At 46.8% G+C, this 25,909-nt stretch overlaps 1 protein-coding gene across 1 annotated transcript; it reads right to left on the bottom strand.

The window, feature by feature from the left end:
• SHISAL2A (shisa like 2A) lies at positions 1-22,163 on the bottom strand. Its single transcript, XM_020987787.2, has 3 exons — positions 21,785-22,163; positions 3,218-3,357; positions 1-632 (listed from the first exon to the last, which is right to left on the bottom strand). The coding sequence occupies exons 1-3, from the start codon at positions 21,964-21,966 to the stop codon at positions 445-447; spliced, it is 510 nt and encodes a 169-aa protein (XP_020843446.1). The 5' UTR covers positions 21,967-22,163; the 3' UTR covers positions 1-444.
• Positions 22,164-25,909: the final 3,746 nt, after the last annotated feature.

The raw sequence follows: 25,909 nt of genomic DNA, 5'->3' as shown, positions 1-25,909 counted from the left end.
TATGAGGTTGAAATGGAAGCAAAGGGTTTTGTAAACTGTAACATAATATAATGATGTGTTTATTAGCTGGGAGGAGATGGACAAGCACTTGATAGATGGGCTGTAAGAGGAATTCCTTTATAGGTATGGTTAAGGCTACATGTGGACCAGCGCGACCCCTTCCAACTCTGACATTCAGTGGTTCTGTGAGACGGGGCAGCACAATTTTGCCTTGGGATCAGACAGGAGAGTCTCCCAGCTGGGGCAGCCCATAGGCAAATTCACCCATGAGGACACATGGACAAACAGGAGAGTTCATTGGAACCACAGTGGTAACAAGTGGGGTGGATGTACCTGGCCAGCAGAGGCCATGGCCCAGCAGTAGACCTTGGGCAGGGTTGGCAGCGTAGAAGCTATTGTGGGGGGGCAGTGAGGAGAGGGGACATAGCACCCTCTGAGCAGGCCTCAGGGGAGGCCCTGGGCATCTGTAGTGGTCACTGTAGCAATGAAGCATCTCTGAAAGAGCCGGTCAGGGTTTGGGGCCTGCGGGTCACAGTCTAGTCGGGGGTTCAAGAAATGCCTTCGAAGGCTGTTGGGCCCCACAGCTTCCACACCACTCTGGTTGGCCTCTTCCAAAGATGGGGGGTCTGGGTCTGAAAAACACAGCAAAGCCCATGCCAAGGTTACACATTTGTGGCAAGGCTCCATCCATGGGATCTCAAAGCAGGAGTGGAGAGTTCTGAACCTGTCCATCATGGGACCTAGGAACCTTCCTAGGGTCCACTGGTTTCCAGACCTCCCACTTCAGGTACTACCCCACCCCCCACCCGCCCCTAGAGTTGGTATTTCCATATCTGGCCTGGGGCGGTGCAATGGGATTCACACCTAGGCTTTGCAGACTCCAAGTCCAGAGCTCTCTACCCACTACCTGGGACTCCACCTCTCAGCTCCCCTTCAGCTCCAAAACCTATGATGTACCCTCTGCATAGCCTGCCTCCGGATAAGTCTCTCCCAGACAGAGATAACTTGGCTTTTTCTTCATCTTCCACCTCTCTCTATGGGCTTCAAGCATCTTCCAGCTTAGGAGAAAGGCTGTGTGTCAATCGATCAGTTATTCAATCAGCCAACAGGTACCAACAATATACCAGGCACAGTGCTGGGCACTGGGGATACAAAGCCCCAGGTGAAACAGTTCCTGCCTACAAGGAGCTTATATTCTGTAGGGAGAGACAATGTATCTACATGTAACAGGGATGATCAGAGGAGGCATCTGGTCTGCTCCACGGGCGTGTGTGTGCTTTGGCTCTTTGAGGATGGACGCAGAAAACACATGCACAATAAACCCTGGGTAGTTTGGGGAGGGAGGGGGTGCATGTCGCAGGGCATAGTTCACCCTCCCGCTGGTGGCCCTTGGCTCCTCCAGCTTGCCCAGGAGTTTGTGTTTGGCCCTGTTTTCATCAACACTTTTTTACCAGAATTTTGGATGAAGGCAGAGAAATCATGCTCATTAAATTTTCCGATTACACGGAACTGGGAAGGAAAGCTCACACGTTGCTGACAGAATTATGATCCTCAAAGATGTGGAATTGTGGCTCAAATAAATTAAATGGAATTTAGAGATAACCATAAAGATGGGTTCAAACTGTGTGTCATGGTTGAGTTTTTTTTTTTTCAGTCACGTCTGACTCTTTGTGACCCCTTTTGAAATTCTCATGGCAGATACTGGAGTAGTTTGCCGATTTCCTTCTCCAGCTCATTTTACAGATGAGGAAACTGAGGCAAACAAGGTTAAGTGACTTGCTTAGGGTCACACAGCTAATAAGTGTTTAAGGCAGGATTTGAACTCAGGAAGAAGAGTCTTCTTGACTCCAGGCCCAGCACTCCAACCATTGTACCATCTAGCCGTCCCTTAAATCATACACTCAATTCAAAAAATCAACAACGTAAGCACATAAGATGTGGCACATCATGTGAAAAAGATCTGGGGGTTTTCATAGACCATAAGCTCAGCAGGATTTGACAAAGTGTCATGGTAACCAGAAGAGTTATTGAGATCTTTGACAGTATTAGGGAAGTCCAGGGGGCAGCTAGGTGGTGCAGTGGATAGAACAGCGGTCCTAAAGTTAGGAGGACCTGAGTTCAAATTCGGCCTCAGACCAAACACTTGGCATTTACTAGCTGTGTGACCCTGGGCAAGTCACTGAACCCCAATTGCCTGAAGAAAGAAAAAGAGAGGTCCAGTATCCAGCAACAGAGAGGTGGCAGTCCCTCTGTCTTCCACCCTGGTCTGGCCACACCTAGAGTATTGTGTTCAGTTCTGGGCACTACATTTTAGGAAGGTCATTGACCATCTGGAGTTGATCCAGAAGAGGGCAATTAGAATGTGAAAGGACTAGTGAGTGGTCGTCATTGTAGAAGGGGAGAGAACTAGGAATATTTAACCTGGAGAAGAGGAGTAAGTATCTGAAGGGCTGTAATGTGGAAAAAGGATCAGCCTTGGTCAGCTTGGCCCCAGATTAGATAGAACTAGCAGCAATGAGGAGAAGCTACAAAAGGTCAGCTGGGGTGGGCAGTGTGGACAAACTCCCCATGGGGGGGGGCTGCCCCAGAGCTGGAGGAGGGGCTGCTTCCCGAGGTGGGGGATGGGAAGCCTTCCAGCAGAGACTGAAAACTCGTGGCAGGGGCGCGGTGCTGTGGCTTCCTTGTGTGGGGGTGAGGATGGCTGGCTGCGGAGGAGTTCTCGTTTTCTGTGATTCTGAGGTGTGCGTTCCAACTCAACCAGTCGCAGGACCCCGGACGCATCACTTACTTCATCTTTCTGGGCCTCATCCAGAAAACGACGGGGTTGGAATAGACACTTTCTAAGGTCCCTTCCACTTCTAAACCTACAATCCCATGAACCAACTTGAGCTCAGGATTCCTTCTCTGAAAACGCAGCTGTTCGTTTGGATCCGGGTTTTTCAGCCTTTCTACGTTTTCTGTGACTGGCTCCCACCTTGGCAGTCAGTCTGGTGAAACCTCTCAGAATTGGAAGAGTTCCTAGGATGTTCCCTAAGAACGTGCTTCCTAGAAGACATGAAGATTTCTTCCCAACCTCAGTTTCAAGGACTTTCTCACGGGAGCTACCTCTCTTCTCCCATCTCCCACTAGCTCCTACCTGTGCTGATAGGTGGGACCTTCCCCTCCCCAGTGCCCCAGACTGCACTGCCGCTGCCAACGGCGGCCAGGAGCGTCTTACCTGCTGCCTGTAAGCTTAAGCCTGTGTCCAGCTTGGCAGGGGGCTTGGAGTTGATGAAGAGGTAACAAAGTACGCAGACAGTGATGACGAAAGCCAGGAGGACCACAGCCGCTACGGACAGGCCTACCAGGGCACCGATGCTGGAGAAAGAGGACCACAGGTGGCTGAGTGAAAGGCGACAGCTCCCAGCAGAGGCAGAGTGGGGAGAGCCCCAGGCAGGGCTTCAGTCCCTGTCCTATCACCCAGGCGCTGTTTGACCTCCTGGCTATTCCTTACACACAATGATCTATTTCCTGACTCCGCCCTTACTGTCTGTCCCCATACCTGGAATGCTCTTCATCCTCACCTCAGCCCCCCGACTTCCTTTGAGACTCAGAAGGTTTTTCCTTTTTCTAACTGACTGACCTACTGACCCTGGGCAATTACTTCCATCCTCTGGGCCTCAGTTTATAAAGCTGCCCTGGGCTAGAAAAATGACTCACTGATCAGAATTGAATCTGGTGCGTTTTCTAGATCAGTGTAAAGAAGGAATAGTGGGGAGCTAGGTTCAACTGCTTCCTCTTATTCCACCAAATTGACTCTGTTTCTGGGTCTCAGTTGCCTCATCTGTAAAATAATCTGTCTTCTATTAAAGATGAGTAGTTTGCATCCAAAGCCCCCAGGTTCCCCCAAAGTCCCCAAAGTTCAGTCCGACTGCACATCCTTGCAGAGTTCTGAGGGAAACCTTCAAGGGCTCTAGGGAAAGGGGAGCTGTCCATATGTTCCTGGCTATGTGACCACGGACAGCTTCCTTGGGAAGCCTCCTTGAAGTCACATTGTTCTGTGGCAATGACCCTGGGTTCCCAAAGACTCTGACAGTGGAACTCAAGCTCTAACCAACTGCCAAGGGTTCAGATGCAGGCCTGGCAACAGACCTGAGTGGCTGTCCTAGAGTAAGGGCAGAGAGGCTCACCACCAGCAGGCACCAAGGATGGATTTTTTCAGCCACAGTAACTCGTGAAGATTGTCTCTTGAAGCCTTCAGGGGCCATGGAGGGAGCACTGCCATCCAGGAAACCCTTGTTCCTTGAAGTATGACAATAAACAAACTCTTTGTACTTCAGTTTTCCCATCCATGAAATGGAGGTAAAAGTAACCTGCCCTATTCACTGTGCTGATGCCACATCAATGGATCAGTAAACATTTATCAGGTGCCTGCTCTGTGCTGGGCACTGTGCCAAGTGCTAGGGATACAAGAAGAGGCTAAAGACAGTCCCAGTCTCTGCCCTTTGGGAGCCCTTGGGCATCCTCTCCTGAGCATTTATTGAAGCAAGGCAAATCATTTCATTTTTTTCTTAGGACAGAGACACTACCATCAAAACCACAAGGCGATATTCCCATATATTTTCTTCCTCCCAGCCTGGCAGTCAGGGCCACATTTCCTAGCAATGAGGGGCAATGTGCTCATGTAAAGCACCCACCACTCAGTCCTCTCCTCCCTGTGCATACACGAGGCTGGGAGTCTGGGACGATTCAGATAATACCTGCTTCCCACTTCTGAAAAGTCCATTAGCCAAGTAACAGCATTACTCCCTACACCTGGAGGCACTGAGTGCTCATCCATCCATTCAGCCAGCACCTAGCTTGGCGCCGCACACCAAGAAGATCCCTAATTAGGACTGATTGGATGAAACTCAGGGGAGGCAGCTTGGGATGGTGTCGCCTGGACTTGCAGGGCGTCTGAGCTGCATCTCCAGCTCTGCCCATCATTTCATTCTTTGGTGACCTTGGGCAAAGACCCTCAAATTTTAGTTTAGATCCTACTTCCATCATCCACTTCAGAAGGTTGTGGGAAGGAGCAAGGGAAGTAATGGAACCAGATGACTTCTTCTGAAAGTGGATAATGAATGTTGGCACTCTCGGTGGTATGGAGAAGAGGGAGTCCAGGATTATGGATCCACTCCTCTGTTGGCTACTTCAAGCTCTTCACAACAGGGCTCTATCCTACCTTTCCAGCCCTATGACACGTTGCTCTCCTCCACACTCCTGTGGTTCACCTGCTATTCCTCCCATCTCTGTGTCTTTGCCCTGGCTCTTTTCCAGGCTTGGCATTCCTTTTCTCACCACCTCAGAATTCCTAATTACCTTTAAGGCTCATTGCAATGCCCCCCCCCCGGGCTTGAAATCAGAGCTGTGTTTCCAAGAGCTGATTGTTAAATTTTCAGTGTGAGCATTTACATGCTAGAAATCGGCAAACACTGCAAATCAGGGTTTGATTTATTATTTTGTTGATTGTCTAGATTTAAAGAAAGTGATAGAGAAAATGTTAATAATGCAAATTAAACTTAAAAGTGTGTGGTCTATACATTCCTTCCCCCCAAGAGCTGGTTGTTAAACAAGTCCCAATGTACCACTGAATAAAGTCCTCCCTGATCTTCCCAATTGTTCATGCTCTTCCCCAACTCACCTGGTATACATTTGCGCCCGTGTCTCAACTACTAAACTCCTCCCAAAGCCTTCCTTTATAGAGGGTACAAGTTAGATTTCTAGCTCACTACACTCTCCATCAGCAATTCTGCTTGGTCTCAACTCTACAGAACAAGTTGCCTCCATGCTGGGCATCCCCTGGTATTCCCCCTTCTCACACTCTAGCTTCCTTTTGTGTGTCATAGTCTCTGGTTAGATGGTAAGCTGCTTGAAGGCAGGGTGTCTTTCTTTTCCTTACCTGTATCCCCAGTGCTTAACCCAGTGTCTGGCACATAGTAGGTGCTTAATAAATATTTATTGTGCTGAAGGGACTGTTTCACTCTTGTATTTATGTTTGTGTTTCTAGCACCTGGCAGCCAGAAGGCTATTTACTAGTTTTGTTTTGTTTTGTTTTCACCGAGGGTCTCAATTCTCTTTTCTGTAACATGAAGGGTGCAGACTAGATGGCTTCTAAGGACCCTTGAGGCTCTGAACCCTATGGTTCTTGGAGAGTGGTGGTCAGACATAAAACTGGAGGGTAGAGTGGGGCCAGATGTTGGAGGGGAAGGAGAGGAGAGAATTCCAAAGAGAGCAAAAATGCAGAAACACTTGACTGGGTGTGGGTGGGGATGGCCCAAAGAGAACTCAGTCTCCTGTCTAGTTTTAGCCCAGGCCTCTCTCCTGGAACCCAAGGTGGTCAGGCCCAACCTTAATCCAGGAGTTGGAATCAGAATCCTGGATGATGACCTATGATTGCACGGGAGACTCTCAGCACAGTGGCTTTCTCCCCAGTGCAGATTGCAGCCCTTCTTTGTTACAGTCTTAGAGAAGAAATGTCTGAGTATAAAGAACATGACAAGGGGCAGCTAGGTGGCGCAGTGGATAGAGCTTGGGCCGTGGAGTCAGGAGGACTCGAGTTCAAATGTGACCTCGGACACTTGACACTTACTAGCTGTGTGACCCTGGGTAAGTCACTTAACCCTGACTGCCTCACCAAAACAAATAAAAAAACATGACAACTCATTTCCAAGAAACGTTTCTCGAGCAGCCCACCTACCTCTGCTGCTTGTGTCCTCCCTGCCAAAACTACCTTGGATCTATATTGACTGAATTTGTAGATACTCTTCTGGGCACTTGCTGACTCCCTGAGCTAGATGGAAACTCCTGGAGGGCAGAAAGTGTTTTATTAAATAAATATGTATTGAATGAGTGAGCGGAAGCCAAGAAGCTTGGCCTAATGTATTGCCTTGGAAATTTGGGATCTCCATTTCCTGGAAAAATAGATTCTGGTTGTGACTATGATTGTTGTATGGGCTTTGACTTGGGAAAATCACAGGATATTTAAGACCTTAGAGGCCGTTGATTCCAACCCTGTCATTTGACAGATGGGGAAACTGAGCACAGAAAGGAAGTGACTGGTTCCAAGAATGTTCTTATAGTACTCCTTCTTACTTAACTTAGCTACTGGCCGAGGTTTAGATGTGTCTTCATCCATAAGGCCATACATAGGTTCCAACTGAAGTATGAGGGATTTCAGCTAGAGATAAGGAAGACTTTCATTTTGGAGAAAATTGGCACCAGCTAGCCAGATTGGATACAGGGCCATTTTCTCTGGGATTCCTTAAAAACAAGGCAATATGATGTAATAATGGGCAGCTAGGTGGCTTCTGGAGTCAGGAAGACCTGAGTTCAAGTCCAGCCTCAGACACTTACTAGCTGAATGACCTGGGGCAAATCACTTCACCCTGCTTGCCTCAGTTTCCTCATCTGTAAAATGAGCTGGAAAAGGAAATGGCAAACCACTCCAGTATCTGTGCCAAGAAAACCCTGGATGGGGTCATTGAGAGTTGGGCATGAGTGAAAGGACTGACCAACAATGATTCAATAATACTAACGACAGGCAGTGTTTCTCTAATACTTCAAGCTTTGCAAAGCACTTGACATATTATCTCATTTGAGTCTCAAACAACTTTGTGATGTAGGTGCCATTATTATCTTCTTTTTACAGATGATAAAACTGAGACCCAGAGAGGTTGCCCAGCTAGCAAATTCGGGAGGCAGGATTTGAATTCAGGTCCTCCAGACTCCATCTCCAACACTTTAACCACCATGCCACAGGATTTGGTGTTAAAAAGACCTAGGTTCAAATGCTACATACTTTGTGCAAGTCACAACCTCTCTGGTCCTCAAACAAGCTAAGCAGTCGGTTGGGTCCTTGCTCAGTGGTAGGGAGAGAGAGCAGATGACCACTCGAGATTGTTTCTAGGGGGAGCTATTCTATGAGGCAAGGAGCCTAAGAAATGTCGCTGGATCCCAGAAAGACCGCCTGTCTGATGACTGAGAATGAGCTTCAAAGTCAAGTTCAATACAGGACTGAGGACAGCGTGTTCCAAACATTGGCAAATGTTCCTGGCTGAAAGAACATCTGCTTGGGAGGAAACAAGTAGGCCACTTAATTGCTGAAACACCTAAAAGGAAGTGGCAGACAGTGGGGAGAACGTCTCCCATCCACCTTCCATCCCCGCCCCCCCAGAGTGTCGTTCTTAGAAAGCCTTGCTGGTTGTCAGCTAATCCCTTCCGAGATGCTTTCAGTTCTAGAAGGATCGGGACTTAAATAGGAGACAGGGAGGGACCTGTAAGACTGAGCTGAGCAAGATGAGGAAGAAGGCATGCTTTTCTAGCTAATGTTCATAAATTCTGCAGTCCTGGATATCATGAGAAACAGCACTAACTCTCATTGCATTTAGTCACACTGATTTACCCAGCTTAACTGCCGAAGGGCTTAGATGGTGAACTCCTTGAGGGCAGGGATTTCTCTTGCCAGTGTTAGGACAGTGCCTGGCACTTAATAAATGTTTATTGATGGACAGAGCTGGTAATAAGGGAAAGTGGAAAAGGTGTTTTTACAGTAAGATCAAGGGAAGGAGAAATCATGTCTATGTTATAATTAGGGAGGCAGGATAGTGAGCTCTGGGGACAGAAAGGCAGAAGAAGCTGTCGATTGCCGGAATGAGACTGCTGGTCTTTCTTCCACACTGTTGCTGTCGGTAGGGGGGACCGAGACCCTCTGGGTTAGTATTATAAGAAGTTAGACCATCGTACTCTGGTTGCAGAAGTGATTATCCTAGAAGGAGTGAGAGATAGTTAGATGGGGGGGGGGTTGGTGTGGGGCCCACGTGACTGAACAACAACACTGGTGTCAGGGTGTTGGGGGACCACTACCCAGGGCTTATGGCAGAGCCTGAGTACACACTGGGCTTTATCGTCCTGCTCTCCAGAAGCCGATGATGGCCACCCCAGCCCTCATGGAAACTGACCCTCTGGGCCCACTCAGCTTCCTACCACATACCACCAGCCAAACTGGCCTCCTTACAACAGTGCTCCACAGATGATATTTCTTTGCATAAGATGTCTCCCATGCCTGGAAAGCTCCACTTCCTCACCTCTGCAAGCTCCTCCAAGAGGCCTTCCTCATTCCCACAAATATTAATGGGTCTCAGTTTGTTTTTTATATGGGCTCTGTATCTACTTATCTTTTTCTTTTTCTTTTTTTATTTTTAGGCAATTGGAGTTAAGTGACTTGCTCAGGGTCACACAGCTAGTAAGTGTCAAGTGTTTGTTCTGAGGTCAGATTTGAACTCAGGTCCTCCTGACTTCAGGACCGGTGCTCTATCCACTGCACCACCTAGTTGCCCCATAAAGATTTTTTTTTTGCTCAGGTTTGGATGGAGACAGACTCCCAAGAATGGAGATGGTTTTTCCTTTGATGTCGGGCAATATAGACCCCCATGGACTGAGTGATCTAAGGCACATACTCAAGACCTCACTTTGGTATGACCTACCTCCCAGTGTGTCGGCCAATCACGGTTGATTGGCACCCCTTGGGAACACCTACTCTTCGAAGGACATATTTGGCTGTACCTCAAAATCCCAAATCGAGCCAGTTCTAAACTGTCCCCCTTAGAGAGACACAGTTTTGGACTGAACTCCCATGCAATACATGTCAAGCTAGCTTGAAAGAAATTAAACTGTGGACACACACACCCCAATTTTGTTTGTCTCTTTCTTAGAACAAATTGGGGCTCACACCTTCTATAAGAGACCTCTCCTGATCTCCCCGCCCCTCCAATTTCTTTGTCTTTGTTTGTACATACATGTTTTGTATTTAAGTGGGTACATGTTGTATCCTCCTAGTAAAATGTAAACTCTCAGAGGGTAGAGATTGTTTAGTGTTTCTTCGTACCCTCAGAGCCGGCACATAATGCATGAAATAATAATTGTGCATTGGTTTTGTTTTCCCAGAGTCTAGTACAGTACCGGGCACAGGCTTTAACCAATGTCTGTGGGACTGAGCTGACTTTAATTTAATTGAATGGAATTGGTGTTCCTTTAAGATAAATGCAGATTCTACCTGACTACCCTCTCCCTCGGGACCCAGAGGGAGCTCCTTAATGGAGTGGTTATAACCGAGAAGGAAGATGGGAGAAGCTGCCAGCCCGAGGAGACCCCGGGCTAAGCCCTGAAGCCAAGAAGGGCACTCTGGACTTCACTCTTTGGTCAGTTTCTCCATATGTAAAAAGGGCCGTTGTGAGGTCAGTGTGTGATAATGGATATTTAAATGCTATGGAAAATACTGAGTGCTATTATCAATTTCCTGGGGAATTACAGAGTTGAGCAGGAATCACCTTCCATAGCTTCCCTGGCAGGTGATTCTGCAGCTTCTGTGTGAATACGTCCAGTGATGGGGCACTCACTACATTACAAGACAGCCCATTCTGCCGTGGGTCAGCTCAGGGGTGCAGTGGTGGGGGGAAGAGAGTCTCTCCTTACATCGGTCTGAAATGAGCCTTCAGTTTCTAGGACTATATTTGTCCTAGAAAGTGAGCCCCAAGTCCACATACCCACCCATTCTGTCCTCTGGCTTCCGCTCTTCCATCCCACATCTCCTGATTGTCCCAGGGGTATCTTCAACCCAGCATGCCAATTGTTTCATTTTCCTGCCATGTAGCCTGGTGCCTGGCATACAGTAGGTGCTTAATATGTGTTCTTTGGATCATTTAATTGTTTAAAACATTAATTATAGCCTTCCCCCCAAAAAAACCCAACTCAACCTGGTCCTCTCCTCCCAACTTCTCTGGCTCTATAGAGGGTATATTTGATTCTTCTCTCTCCCCACCTGTCCCAGTCCTGCCCCTCCCCATCCTGCCTTGACCCTCATCCAATCATTGCTAAGTCCTGTAGTTTACAGTTCTATCAGATGGGAACCTTTTCTTCAGTCACATGGCCACCATCCTGTTTAGATCCTCATAGCCTCTCACCTGGATTGTGGTCATAGTCTCTGAACTAGCCTCCAGTCCCTCTGTTCAGGTCATCCATCACTCAGCTCCCTAAGTCATGCTCCTTATACCCTAGGTGCAACCATGTCATTCCCCAACTCAAGAATCTTCAGTGGCTCCCTATTTCCTACAGGATTAAAAATAAAAATTCCTTAGCCTGACATTCTACATCCTCTGTAACCTGATTCCAACATACCTTTCTAGCTTTATTCCCCCCCTCCCCATCTTCCAGGCTATTCCCTGATCTTGCCCTGCCGTCACTCCCCTCTGTGATTTCGTGGGGACATCTCCCAAGCTTGGAACACTTTCTTCCTCTTTCCTGCCCTTCACAATTCTTCTTTCCCTTTAATTTCTGGCTCAGGAGCCCCTTCTTCTATGAAGCCTTCCCTGATTTCCCTCATCACTGGCTCTTCCTCCTTCCTCACATTCTGGATTTTTTCCTTCCCCATCATCATGGTGGATCTTGTAGAATTTTGGGTCCCTGTAAATGTTATACTATGCTCTCCCCCTGCCATCTCTGAGGGCAAAGACTTGCCATTTTTAATCTTCATGCCTCTGGCCCCAAGCACAGTGCCCATGGCCCAAGATTAATTCATGTTCCTTCCTGAGTTTGAAGGATGGACATGTTGTGGGGCAGGAAGAAGGTAATTAGCATGTGCTTCTATCTCAGACTGCTGACAGCCCACCTTGCCTGGGACAAGTACCAGGCAAAGCTCTCAGAAAGCCCCTGGGGGCAGCTAGGTGGATAGAGCACCGGCCTGAAGTCAGGAGGACCTGAGTTCAAATGCAGCCTCAGACCAAACACTTGACACTTAGCTGTGTGACCCTGGGCAAGTCACTTAACCCCAATTGCCTTAAAAAAAAAAAAGGCCATGGAAGGACAATTTCCAGATGTAAGGGGGCCTGAGAGGCTACATGGTGGTTCCCCATTTTTCCCATGAAGCAGCTGCATTTGCCCCAAACATAGGAGAGTCTGCAGTGGGTGATGGTTAAGGGTCACAGTAGTGGGGGTGGGGGTGGGCTTCTGTGGGTGGAGGAGCATTAAGGAAGAGGGTGGTTAAGAGCCAGACGGAAGAAGGGAAATTAGACGGGCATTTCATACTGGATAATATTTTGATAGCCTCAGTTAATAGAATGATTAGACCAAAGGGGACCTTCAAGATGGCGTTTTCTCAGGACAATCCCATTGCTCCACTGACTGGTCTCTCCATTTGCCCCTTCTTCAATCCATCCTTCACAACCCCCTAAGGCTTCTCCCCATCCTAAAGGGGGAGGGTCTGCCTTCAAAGACAGGAAATTCCCCATCCCTGGAGGTCTGCAAACAAAGGCTGGCTGACCACTCATCAGAAATGTTGAGAGAGGACCCTTGTGGAGACACAGATCAGATTAGACAGCCCTGAACGGCCCTTCTGATTCTAAGATTCTGTGATTCGTGTTTATTTCGAACTCTGGCCTCCTGGCCTAGAATTTCCCATGACTGTCTCAACAGCCACCCCTCTGGGGGACGTTGGTGCCTCATAACGTGCCTGTGAGCTCAGCAGTGCAATTGTTATTCTTCCCACTTTACAGATGAGGAAACTGAGACCCATAGAGGGAAGTGGCTTGCTCAAGGTCACACGAGTAAGTAGTAAGTGGCTGAGTCAGGATGGCTGGGCCAACACTCAATGCTCTTTCCATTACCTCCAGCTGGACACAATCAGGTCCCATGAAACATTCGCTTCATGCAGATGTTGTAGGTCATAGAAAGAATTCTTGTTCAGGTATGGCTTAACTTAGGAGGTTGCCAAGATCTCTTCCAACTCAGAGATTTGGGATCCTGGGTTTCCTAAGTTCTGATCAAGCCATTTCGTGGCTCCAAAGCAGTGAAAGCCAGCAGGACCTCAGTAGCCATCTATCTGATCCAGCCAGTGACTGAGCAGGAAGCTGAGCTAACCCAGAATTGCAGAATCTCTGAGCAGAGAGGCAGCTCCGCATCTATCCATCCAGTACCCGAATGGGAATCCCCCTATAACAGCCCCCAGAAGGGATTAGCCGCTGTTTCCTGAAGACCTCTAAGGGTGAGGACTCTTCCCCCCACTCCTATCTCACAGCCCATCCCGCCCTGAGGCAGCTCACATGGTTAGGAACCCTTCCCCCCTCCCCAGCCCCAAGGCAGCCCTCCCACCCTGAGGCAGCCCTGGGGTTTTGCCCTCTAGGGCCAAGTAGCACCAGACTGAGCCCTCTCCCACAGACAACCCTTCAGATACATGGAGGCAGCTCTCATGTCTCCTCAACAGTTGGCTTTTCCCAGTTAAACATCCTTGGGTTCTTCAACAATCCCCATATGACATGAAGGTACTACCCTGGTTAGGCCCCCTTTGATACTTTCCAGCTTAGCAATGCCTTCCCTAAATGGGATGCCCAGAACTGGAGGATGTGAATAGAAGGCTGGACTTGGAATCAGAAAGACCCCTGACACTTAGCTAGCTGGATGGCTGACAGCAAGTCCATTTGAGCTTCAGTTTCTTCATCTGTCAAATGGGATTATAATGCCTGTAGCCCTGACCTTCCAGAGTTGTTGTGAGGTTCCAGCAAAATCATGGATAGACAGTGCTTTACATGCTACATAGGGTGACCCAGGGCATCTGGGTGGTGCAGTGAATAGAGCACCTGCCCTGGAGTCAAGAGGACCTGAGTGCAAATCTGGTCTCAGACACTGACTAGCTGTGTGACCCTGGGCAAGTCACTTTACCCTGTTTGCCTCAGTTTCCTCATCTGTAAAATAAGCTGGAGAAGAAAATGGCAAACCACTTGTCTCTTTACCAAGAAAACCCCAAATGGGGTCATGGAGAGTCAGCCATGACTGAGAATACTCAACAACAATGTGTCCCAAAAGTCCTAATTCAGTTTTAAGCTTTAACAGTCTAAAATTACACTGAGACTTATTATGAGACACCCTGCATAATTGTCAGTTACTATTCACTGAATAGTATTCGGTGATCTGGCGGCCAATGTGGGAATTTATTTTGTTTGACTGAATATGTTTGTTACAAGAGTTTTTCTTTCTTTTTTTTCCCCTTGTTGGGGGAGGTAGGAGAGAAAGAGAAAACAGATTTTTGACCATTGGAAACAATTAAAATTTAAAAAGTTACTTGGATAATTGCTGAATGCACTGAGTCACTCCAGTTCTGGGCTGACCATAGCAGAGGACAGCAGGACTGTCTGTCACCTCCTTATTCCTGGAAGTCCCGCCTTTCTTCATACAGCTTTCTTAGCCACTAGGCATACTGTTGACTCACACTGAGCTCGTGGTCCACTGAACCTCTGAGATTGCTTTCGGATGATTTGCTGGGTGGCCATCCATGCCTCTCCCAGCTGGTACTTGTGAAATGGACTTTTTGTCTCAGTAAAGAGTAAGATTTTACATTTATCGATATTCAATTTCTTTATATTAGATTTAGCCCAGTGGTCCATCCAGCCTGTCAGATCCTTTTAGATCCAGCATCTGTCTGTTCCGCTATCGCCTCCAGCTCGGTGTCATCTTCTCAGTCCAGGAGCACATGGCACAGTTCAGTGGAGAGAGCATCAGACTTAAAGTCAGGAGGATCTATGTTTCACTCCCAACTCCACCACTGACTGACTGAGTGACCATGCACAAGTCTCCTAGCTCAGCTGAGTCTCAGTTTCTTCATCTGTAAAGTGGGGACAGGTACCTGTTGTATCTACCTCAGAAGATTAATAGGAAGGTCAAATGAAACACTGTATGTAAAGCTCTTTGCACACCTTAAAAAGTACTAACAAATGTCAGTTATCTACACCCAAAAGATCAAAGACAGAGGAAGAGGACCTATCTGGACAAACATGTTTATAGCAGTTCTTTTGGTAATGGTAAATAATTGGAAATTGAGGGGATGCCCATCGATTGGGGAATGACTGAACAAGTTATGGTATATGAATGTGATGGAAGAGGATTGTGCTATAAGAGATGATGAAGGGGATGGTTTCAGAGAAACCTGGGAAGACTTGTATGAACTGATGCAACATGAAGTGAGCAGATAAGGAGAACAATGTATACAATAATGACAACATTGTAAGGATGAATAACTTTGAAAGACTCAAGAACTCTGATGGATGCTCTGATCACTCACAATCAACCAGAGGACCTCTGATGAAGCATGTTACACCCTTTCTAATGGACTCAGGGTGTAGAATGAGACAGGCTCTTTAGACACAGCCAATGTGGGGATTTGTTTTCTTTGACTGTGCATGTTTGTTATAAGGGGTTTTCTTTTCTTTTCTTGTTCAGTGAGAGGAGATGGAAGAGAAAGAAAATAGATTTTTGACCACTGAAAAAAATTAAAATTTAAAAAGTTACTTCACATTATTACTTCACATTACTTCACATTACATTGCATTACTTCACATACTACTAATAGCTAGTATATATATGGCACCTTAATAATAAATAATAATAATAGCTAAAATTTACATAATGCTTACTATGTTCCAGGCACTATTATCAGTTCTTTAAAATTACTATCTTATTCGATATTCACAACAACCCTGGGAGGTCAGTGCTATTATTATCCCATTTATCGATGAGTAAACTGAGGCTGAGAGAGTTTAAGTGACTTACTGAGGGTTGCACATATTAGCTATTAAAAATCTGAGGCAGGATTTAAATTCAGGTCTTCCTGACTCCAAGTTTACTGCCTTATCCACAGGATCATCTGGGTGCTTCCTATCACTACTGTTTATTCAAATCACTGACAAAAATGTTGAATAACATGGGTACGAGTAATATCCCTGGGGTACTCCACTGCAGATCTCTATCCAATCTGATGTCAAACCATTATCAACTACTCTCTGGATCTGGCCATTCAACCTAATACAAATCCACTTCACTGTATATTTTCAGTCTAGTCCATATCTCTGCATCTTTCCACAAGGATGATATGAAAGACTTCATCAAATATTTTGCTAAAATCCAGGCAAAGTATTCTTCTCTATTGGATAAAATTCATGTGCCCTAGCTTACCACTTAAGACCCTTGATCATCTGCCCCCAACCTGCTTTTCAGCCTTCCTGTCATCCATTTGCCTTCATACACTCTGCATTCTAGCCTTAATGGACTCCACGTGCTTGTGAAGGCCACTCCTCTCGACCTTCCTCATGTCTTTAAGGCACTCCCTTCTCAGTTGCCTCTTGACAGTCCCAAGAAGATCCAGTTCAGACAATGGCAGTCATGTCTCATTTTTGTAGTCCTGGTGTGGAGCCCTAGACCTGGCTTACAGCAGGCATTTAATCAATACTCACTGAATTGAACTGACTTAGACATTGTCTTCATCCAACCTTTTCATGGAAGGCCCAGGGAGGGTGAAGAATTATCCAAGATCATATATCATTGGTAATACCTCCAATACCAATTTAAAACATACACTCATCTTTCTTTATCCTAACCAAAACAGTCCCCCTGATTTAAAAAAAACTGTACCTCCATTCTCGGGATTATTTAGCATTAACATGAATCTTTATAAAGAGATGTGCACAGAGAGTGGGATGGGGGAAGGCCAGGGAGGATGGATTTAAAGGATCGTAGATTTGGAGCTGTGAAAGGGATTTTAGAGGCCATCTAAAATAACTCTCATTTTACAAGTGAGGAAACTGAGGTCCAGAGAAGTGAAGAGATTTACCCAAAGTTACCTAGTCACTAAGTACCTGAGGTGGGATTTGAACCAAGATCTTCCTGCTCCAAGTCCAATACTTGTCTATCTATTATGGCACGCCCTTCCAATTTTGAGAATCAATTTCAAATGTTTTATTCATTCAACAAGTACTTTGTGGTAGATGCTAGAAATACAAAGACAAGAAAGAAAGAAAGAAAGAAAGAAAGAAAGAAAGAAAGAAAGAAAGAAAGAAAGAAAGAAAGAAGAAAAGGAAGGAAGGAAGGAAGAAAGAAAGGAGGGAAAGAAAAAGAAAAACAAAGAAAGAAAAGAGAAGGAGGGAAAGAAGGAAGAAAAGAAAGGAAAGAAAGAGGGAGGGAAAAAAGGAAAGAAGAAAGGAAGAAGGAAAGAAAGGAACAGAAAGAAAGAAAGAAAGAAAAAGAAAGAGAAAGAAAGAAAGAAAGAAAGAAAGAAAGAAAGAAAGAAAGAAAGAAAGAAAGAAAGAAATGATGGAAAGAAGGAAGAAAAGAACGAAAGGAAAGAAAGAGGGAGGGAGGGAAAAAAGGAAAGAAGAAAGGAAGAAGGAAAGAAAGGAAGAAAGAGGAAAGGAAAGAAGGAAGAAAGGAAGGAGAGGAGGGGAGGAAGAAAGAGAGAGAGAGGAAGAGAAGGAAGGAAGAAAGCAAGAAAGCATTCTTGCCCTTAAGAAACTTACATTCTTTTGAGAGGAAGCAGCAGATACACAATAAATATAGAATATATACAAAGTAATTGGTGGGTTGGTACTTGTAATTGGGGGTGTGGAGGAGGCAGAATTAAGATAGGCCTCATATATAAGGGAGGTATTTGAGCTAATCCTTGAAGGAAATCTGAGCTAACATTTATATAGCGCTCTATAATTATTATCTCATTTGATCCTCACAACAACCTTGGGAGTCAAGTGCTATTATGATCCCCATTTTACAGATGAGGCAGACAGAGGTTCAGTGACTTGCCCAGGGTCACACAGCTAGTTGAGTATCTGAGGCCATATTTGAACTCAGGTCTTCCTGAGTCCATGCCCAGCGCTCTATCCACTTTGCCACCTGGCTGCCCTAGATTCCATTATTTCATTTCATAAACTCAATCACAAAAATTTATCCAGTCCCCACTATATGCCAGGTGCAGTGCTAGGCATTGGAATTCAAAGACAAAAGCCCCTGTCCCCAAGGAAGTGATGGTCCTGCTGTTTTCTGCCCTGGTTAGGCCCACTTTGGAATCTTGTGTACCCTTCTGGGAAACATGTTTTCAAAAGGATTTCTATAGACAAACTAGAATGGGTCTGGAGGAAACCAAATTTTATATAAAGAGGGTGACAGTCTTGGGGATGTTCAGCTTGGAGGAGAGAAGGTTTGGGTGGGTGGTGGGGAGGGGAGGGCATAGTTGCTATATTTGAGCCCAGTCTAGCAGAAGGAATGCAAGATTTAGGGATTGGTCCACTTGGCTTTGATCCACTTTGGCCAAGATAGGCCTCATGGGTTGGCCTAGATGGTCTCTGGGGTCTTTTGGAATTTTAAAGCTGTGACTCTTATGAGTGATGTCATCCCATCTGCATGGGTATCATTTGAACAAGGATTGAGATTCATTCTTCTGGGTCTCGGAGCAGGGGTGGGAGGATGGGGAGGAAGAGAATGTTTCAATTCAGAATCAGGTAAGTTCCACTGAATTCAACAAATATTTACTAAGCAACTACTGTATGTCAGGCACTGTGCTAGATTCTAGGCTACAGAGATGTTCAACAGTCCTTGTCCTCAAGGAGCTTGAGTGACATGGGCAAGTCTCCTAACTCAGCTGAGTCTCAGTTTCTTCATCTATAAAGTGGGGATAGATAGGTTAATAGGAAGCTCAAATGAAACACTGTATGTAAAGCTCTTTGCACACCTTAAAAAGTACTAACAACTGTCAGTTATCTACACCAAAGAGATCAGAGACAGAGGAAAAGGACCTATCTGGACAAACATATTTATAGCAGTTCTTTTGGTAATGGTAAATAATTGGAAATTGAAGGGATGCCCATCAAATGGGGAATGGCTGAACAAGTTATGGTATATGAATGTGATGAAAGATCATTGTGCCCAGGCACTGTGCTAGAATCTGTGTTACAAAGATGTTCAATGGTCCTTGTCCTCAAGGAGCTTACATTCTACTGGAGGAGACAACATTCATACAAGGATAATCCAAGGGAATTGAAGAGGACAAGAGCCTTAACAGCCAGGAAAGCGGAAAGGGATGAAGCTGGTGGCATCTGAGTTGAGCCTTTCTTGATGGAGGCCCTGAGTGTATGAAGGTGAGAGATGGAGCCTCAAATTCAAGGAATACATAGTCATCCAGTTTGGCAGAAATGTGGATTGTGTGAAAGAGAATAACACAAAAGAAAGCTGGGGGTGAGGTGGGGAGGCAGATTGTGGAGGGCCTTTTAATCCCTGGTTTAGGAGTTTTTTAATCTTAGCCTAGAGGCAATAGGGAGCCACTAAGATTTTTGAGTAGGGGACCCACATGTGCAGATCGATATTTTTAAGGAATATTACTTTGACAGATGAGTGGAGGATGTACCAGAGATGGGGAAAGGATGGAGGCAGGGAGAAGAATTAGGAAGCTATTGCAATAGTCCAGGAAAGAGATGGTGAAGGACTGAGCTGATGGTGAGGGTGGTGGCTGTGAGTGGAGAAAAGGGGTTAAGATGTGAATATTATTGAAGGGAATTTGATAGGAACTGGCAATTGATTGGATCTGGGAACGAGGGAGAGGGAAAGGAGGAAGGGTGACTCTGAGACTGTAAATATGGTGCCTTTCATAGAAATGGGGAAGTTAGGGAAAGGAGTGGATCTTGGGAGGGAGATGACGAGTTCCCTTTTGGACATGTTGAGTTTGAGATGCCTAAGGGACATGAAGGGGATGTCAGGAAGGCAGTTGGTGATGCAGGAGTATCAGGAGAGAAGCTAGGGCTGGCTATGTGGTTTGAAGAGCCATTTGCACAGAGATGATCGTCAAACCCATGGGATCTCCATGCCCCTGAGGACATCACTCCCGCCGGGCCCCAATCATCAAACATTTTCACATTTGGTTTTTACAGCAATCTTGCAGGGTAGGTAAGATAAGCATGATTTGTTTGATGAATGGGGGAAATGGAGGCACAGAGAGATTAAGTGCCTGGAGAAAAGTCACACATTGAGCTGTCGGCAGAGCTGAGACAGGAAGCTAGAGAATCAGTGGTGCAATTGACTTGAAATCAGCAAAGTCTGGATTCAAATCTTGACTCAAACACTTACTAGTTGTGTGACCCTAGGGAAGTCACTTTAGCCTCTTTGTGCCTCAGTTTCCTTATTTGTACAACAAAGAGATTGGAACCAATGGCCTCAAAGGTCCTTTCTGGTTGTAAATCTGTGATCCTATGATTTCCAGATTCCTAGCTCATTATTCTTTCCAGATATATTTCAACAAAGTCATTGAGAGTAGGGCTAACCAAGTCGCTTCCCTGCTGTGCCTCAGTTTCCTCTATAACCAAAAGAGACTAACCCGGCTCATGTCAGTACCTAGCATCCATAGTTGGGATAGTGGATGCTTTATTGACTCAGTGGAATGAATGAATGGATTGCCAGGGGGAAATCACCAACCTGACCATAGGGGTTGCTTTGCAAATGTACAAAGTTAAAAATCAAACAGTGCCGCCAAATCACCAATAGAATCCTCTGCATTTGCGTAAGGCTACTTCGCCTGTTGCCAGCTTTCCTGGCTATTTGAACCTCACCTAGGAAGAAATGTGAGACAGGTGTTATTGTCCCCATTTGAAAGATAAAAAAGTGGACAACCCACCCCATACACTTCCTTCAGTGCAAAACCTAGTGATGTGTGGAAAGAATACTGAGCTCCCAATCAGGAGCCTGAGGTCCTGTCCTGGCCCTGCTACTGACTCACTGGGTGACCTTGGACAAGTCCCTTTGGCTCTCTGGGCCTCAGTTTCTCCACCTGCAAAAGGCTAGATGGTCTCCAAGGTCCCTCCCAGCTCTGATATTCTGAGGCTGAGAGGTTGATTAACACATAAATTTGTGGTAGTGCCAAACCTGGAATCTTGGTCTCCTGTCTTCCCACCCTGTGCCTCCTAGAAGGAGCTAATTAGGTTCTGGGTTTGAATTCAGTCAAGTTAGTCTGATGAGCTTTGTCAGCAGCCAGGAGAAGGAAGGCAGGAATGTTTAGGTTTTGGCTTTATATCCCCAGCCTCCACTTAGCACAGTGCCTGGCACACTGTAAGCATTTAAAAAATATTTGTTGAGTTCAGGAAGGAACAGAAGAAAAGCAGGAGAGAAGAAAGAAAAGGAAGGAAGGGAGGAAGGGAGGAAGGAAGGTGTTAGGTAAGAAGAGAAAGAAGGACAAAAGAAAGAAGGAGGGAGTGAAAGCAGGATGGAAGAAGGAAAAGAAAGAGATGATGAAACAACGGGAGGAAGGTAAGAAGGTCTAGTAAGGAAGGACAAAAGGAAGTGGGTCGTGTGAGAAAGAGGGAAGGAAGAAAATAGGGGGCTAGGGAAGAAGAGGGTGAAGAAAGAAGGCAAGGAGTGAGGTAAGAAGGGAAAGAAAAGAAAGAGGGAAGAAAGAAGGGAAGGAGAGAGGAAGGGAAAGAATGAAAGGAGGGGAGGGAAAGAAGGAGGATAGAAAGAAAAGAGGGAAGAAGGGAGGGAAAGAAGGCAGAGGGAAGAAAGGATGGAAAGATGGGAAGGAAGGCAGGAAAGGAGGGCAGAAAAAAAGGAAGGAGCAAAGGAAGAAAGATGGGAAAGGAAGGAGAGAAGGGACAGGGAAGGAGGGAGGAAAGAAGGGAAAGAGAAGAAGGAGGGAGGAAAGAAGGGAAAGAGAAGAAGGAGGGAAGGGAAGGGAAGAAAAAGAGAAGGATGGAGGAAAGGAGGAAAAGGAGGGAGAAAAGGAGGGAAAGGAGGAATAAAGGCAGGAGGGCAGAAAGAAGGGAAAGAGGATAGTAGGAATAGAAAGATGGAGGGAAGAAGGGAAGGGAAGGAGGAAGGGAGAAAGGAGGGAAGAGAAGTGAGGTAAAGAGTGAGGCCAGAGGGAAGGGAAGGAGGGAGGGCAGCGGCTGGAGAGCGCGGCCGGCCATCTGGGCCTCACCTGAGCCACCACATGTAACGGTGTTCGTAGGGGAAGAAGCTGTGAGGGTCGCTGCAGCAGTAGCGGTGGTCCTGGAAGCCGCAGCAGTAGACAGCGGCCGCCTCGCCTCCCGGTCCCGGGCAGCTGAAGCCACTCACCAGCTCCTTGGCGGCGTTCAGGTAGCTGCTACACGAGCCACTCATTGCGCGCAGCTCAGCGGTGACCCGGCTGGGGCCGGACTAACCGGGGGACGGCCGGGCGGATGGACGCGCCCGACGGTCAGCCAGCCGCGACACGGGTGCGCCCTGGGAGTTCCTGGAGGGCTAGAGAGGAACCTGCTGTGTCCCCTCGGACTGAGTCTGGGCGCGGCCTGCGTCTGGGGGTGGGAGCTCTGGTGAGCCCTCCTGGAGGTGGGGGCTTCCCGAGTCTGACCTATGGCACTCCAGCTCAGGGTCTTGGGCCTCAGGGGGCCGGGCCGTCTCTGGCTCAGAGCTCCTTTTTTCTAGATCAGGAGCCGCTGATTTTCCAGTCCCTGAGTCCTGTCCTTCAACCCCGGGGCTCCAAGCTCAGGAGATCCCCGGGCTCCGAGCACATTGGGCTCAAAGAAGAGGTGTGAGAGAAGCGCTGACCCAGTCAGAGCGGCTGCCTACCGGGGTACTTGTTTGGAGAGGAAAAGGAAGAAGGGAAATGGAAGGGAGGAGAGAAAGAGGGAGGGAACTGAGATGACCTGGGGACAATGAGCGAGGAGTGGGAAAAGAGCAGAAGAGGGAAGGTTAGAGCTGGCAGACCTGAGAGGCCCTCTAGTGTAATCCCTCATTTTACAGAAAAAGAAACTGAGGCCCAGAGGGAAAGGGGAAGGGGAAAGGGGCAAGAATTGGGGCTAAAACCCCGGACACCTGACTCCCAAGCTAGTGTTCTTTTTTTTTCCCTGAAAAGGTAGGAATGAGTGAATGGGTTGGGGGGGGGGAGTTGAAGACAGAGAATTGAGAAACAAAAGAGGCCAGAGGAAAGGAAGGAGAGAGGTGGGATTGGGGAGGGAATTCAATTCAACTACTGTTCGTTAAGATCCTGCTATTGTACATTCAAGGCCCTGTGCCAGGTACTGGGTTTGAAAAGATGAAGTAGACCTTTCTCAGCCTCCCTCCCCCTCTTCCCCCATCCCTACCCGGCAGCTCCCAGTCTAACAGTAGAAAGACATGTCTGTACCCAGGCAACGTGGCAGACGGGGGTCAGTGGGTAAGGGAACAGCAAAGTAACCTTGGAAGCTCATAGGATCCACAGCTGGAAGGGACCAGAGAGAGAATCTTAGCCTTCTCCATTTTATAAAGGAGGAAACTGAGGCAGCACAGAGAGAAGAAGGGGTTTGGCAAGGATCACACAGCCAGAATGTAGCAGAACAAGGATGAGAAGCCAGGTCTTCTGTCTCTTCACTTTGGGCCTTTTCTTCGAGGCTGGGATTCCCCAGCGAGGGAAGACAGCAGGGAGGAAGGAACCGTGGGTGCTGTCAGGGTTTCGTCTGGTTTATTTCCTGAATTTGACTATGAGACAATGAAGGGGCTTCATCTTTTTGTCTCCCATCAGTCTTCCTCCTCTGCCACCTTCTACCCCATTGCTTCAAATGACACAAAAAGATTGCTTTTTTCCTGCTGGAACTTCTAAATTCTCTTAAAACCAGCTCTTTGCTGAGATGCAGACCCTCCTGTGGGAGGATCCCTCTTTGACAACCTGCTGGAACTCTTAAAATCAGAGTGGATTCAAGTGTTTCTACTAAGTATGAGAATCATAAAAGGTCAGAGCTGGAAGGGACCTTAGTACAAATAGTGAGAGTCTGGGAGGACCCTCAGAATGGAAAGTATCAGAGCTGAGAGGAATCTGAAAACATCTAATGTCAGAGTTAGGAGGGTCATTATTTTATTTTATTTTATTTTTTGCTTTCGGGCAATTGGGGTTAAGTGACTTGCCCAGGGTCACACAGCTAGTAAGTGTCAAGTGTTTGCTCTGAGGCCAGTTTTGAACTCAAGTCCTCCTGACTTCAGAGCCAGTGCTCTATCCACTGCGCCACCTAGCTGCCACCTAGCTGCCTCCTAGGAGGGTCTTTAGAATGGAAAATATCAGAGCTGGGGTGGACCTTAGAACATGGAATGACAGAGCTGGAAGAGATCTAAGAACACAGAATATCAGAGCTGGGAGGATGTGAGAGGTTATCTAATCTAACCTCATTTTAGAGATGAAGAAGAGAGGGAAAGGGAGTAATATAGATGAAGAAGGTGAGGAGAGAAAAGGGGAAGGAAGTAAGAGGGGAGAGAAAGAAGAGGCAGAGCAAGATTTGGGAGAAGAGATGACTTTCTTCATTCAATTTACGGCATTTCTTAAATACTTTCTGTACCAGGGTCCTATGCTCAGCACTGGAAAGGCTACAGAAGATGCCAGTCCTCCCCTCAAAGAGCTTATGGCGAAGGGCTGGGGGTGGGAGGTAAGTCAGATGACCAAATATTTCATCTGCATGATCAGTTGTGCACTCAATGTGTCAGACGTCTAACATGACATAGTGGACCTGGAGTTGAGACTTCAGTTCAATTACTCTCTTGCTACTGACATAATGTTTGGGAAAGTCACCTTATTTGGGCCTCACATTCACCATCTGTCAAATGGGGTGGAGGTTGGATTAAATGACCTAGGCTGATCCAAGAAAGATGGGACGCTGCTTCAGGAGGTAGTGAGTTCCCATGTGGTGGAAGGATTCAAGCAGAGGATGGATAATTTATTTGTTGGGGGATAATCAATATTAACAAGTATATATCAAATGTTTACCATGTCATTGGAATAAGCAAAAAAGCAAAAACTTGAAGCAGTCCTTGCCCTTGGGGAGCTTGCATTCTAATGGGGAAGAAAACATGAATCTAAATTGATACACCCAAGGTATATATAGAGTGGATACAAGGTAGCGGTAGAAGAACTAGCTGATGGAGTGACTAGGGAAGGCCTGTTGCAGAACGTAAGGTTTCAAATGAGTCTTGATGGAAGCCACAGATTCTAAAAGGTGAAGGTGAGGAGGGAGGGCATTCCAGGCATGGGGAACAGCCTGTGCAAAGGCACAGAGGCGGGAGATGGGATAGTACAGCTGAATCACAGATTACATGGAGGGGAGTAAATGACAAGAAGCCTGGAAAAGCAAGAAGCACAAGGGTGTGACGTTTTAAATGCTGAGCACAGGAGTTTGTATTTTATCCTAGAGATAACAGGGAATGACTGAGGTTTATTGATTAAGCAGAGGGTGGCATGGTCAGATGTGAGCTGGGTCGATAGGATCAAATCCTCAGAGTGGTCAAGAAGGAGGAGAATTGAGAAAAGGCCATTAGATTTGGCGATGAAGAAACAATTGACAGCCGAGAGTAGTTTCAACTGAATGATGGTGTCGGAAGCTGCATAGCAGAACCAAGTGGAAGCTCTGAGGACAGGTGGCTTTCTCAATGAGTTTAGCTGAGAAGGGGAGGAGGGATGTAGGATGAGAACTGAAGAAGATGGTGGGGTCAAAGGAGGCTTTTTTAAAGGATGCAGGATAGGTGATCATGTTTGTAGGCAGCAGGGAGGGAGCCAGGGGAGAGAGAGAGACAGAGAGACAGACAGAGACAGAGAGAAAGAAAGAGACACAGAGAGTCAGAGACACAGAGAGAGAGATAGACAGAGAGACAGAGACAGACAGAGACACAGAGAGAGAGACAGAGAGAAAGAGGGGGGGAGAGACAGAGGCAGAGGGAGAGAGGGGAGGAGAGGGGGAGAGAGAGACACAGAGAAAGACAGAGAGACACAGAGAGAGATGGAGAGACAGAGACAGAGAGAGACAGAGACAGCGAGAGAAAGGATGATAATGGGGGCAATCTGCTGGATAAGATGAGAGGAGATAGGAACCAAGACTGCATGTAGTGATTGGCCTTGGCAAGGGGAAGGGTCACTTCTTCATCAAAGACTGCAACGAAGGAGGAAATAATGGAAGAAGAGGTCAGAGGGATATGAAATGAGGAGAAAGGGAGAAGAGGGAACTCATGGTGAATAACCTTTTTTTTTAAGGGAAGTATGAGACAAGGTGAGAAAGTAAGGGGATAGGTGAAGAAAGAAGAGATTTGGAACAGCCACTGTGGAGAGTGT

The sequence above is a fragment of the Phascolarctos cinereus genome, unplaced genomic scaffold (genome assembly GCF_003287225.1).
Source record: "Phascolarctos cinereus isolate Bilbo 61053 unplaced genomic scaffold, phaCin_HiC Scaffold_5;HRSCAF=322, whole genome shotgun sequence".
Taxonomy (NCBI): Eukaryota; Metazoa; Chordata; class Mammalia; order Diprotodontia; family Phascolarctidae; genus Phascolarctos; species Phascolarctos cinereus.
Note: the sequence above shows the minus strand (reverse complement) of the source record. Positions and strands in the feature narration are given on the sequence as shown.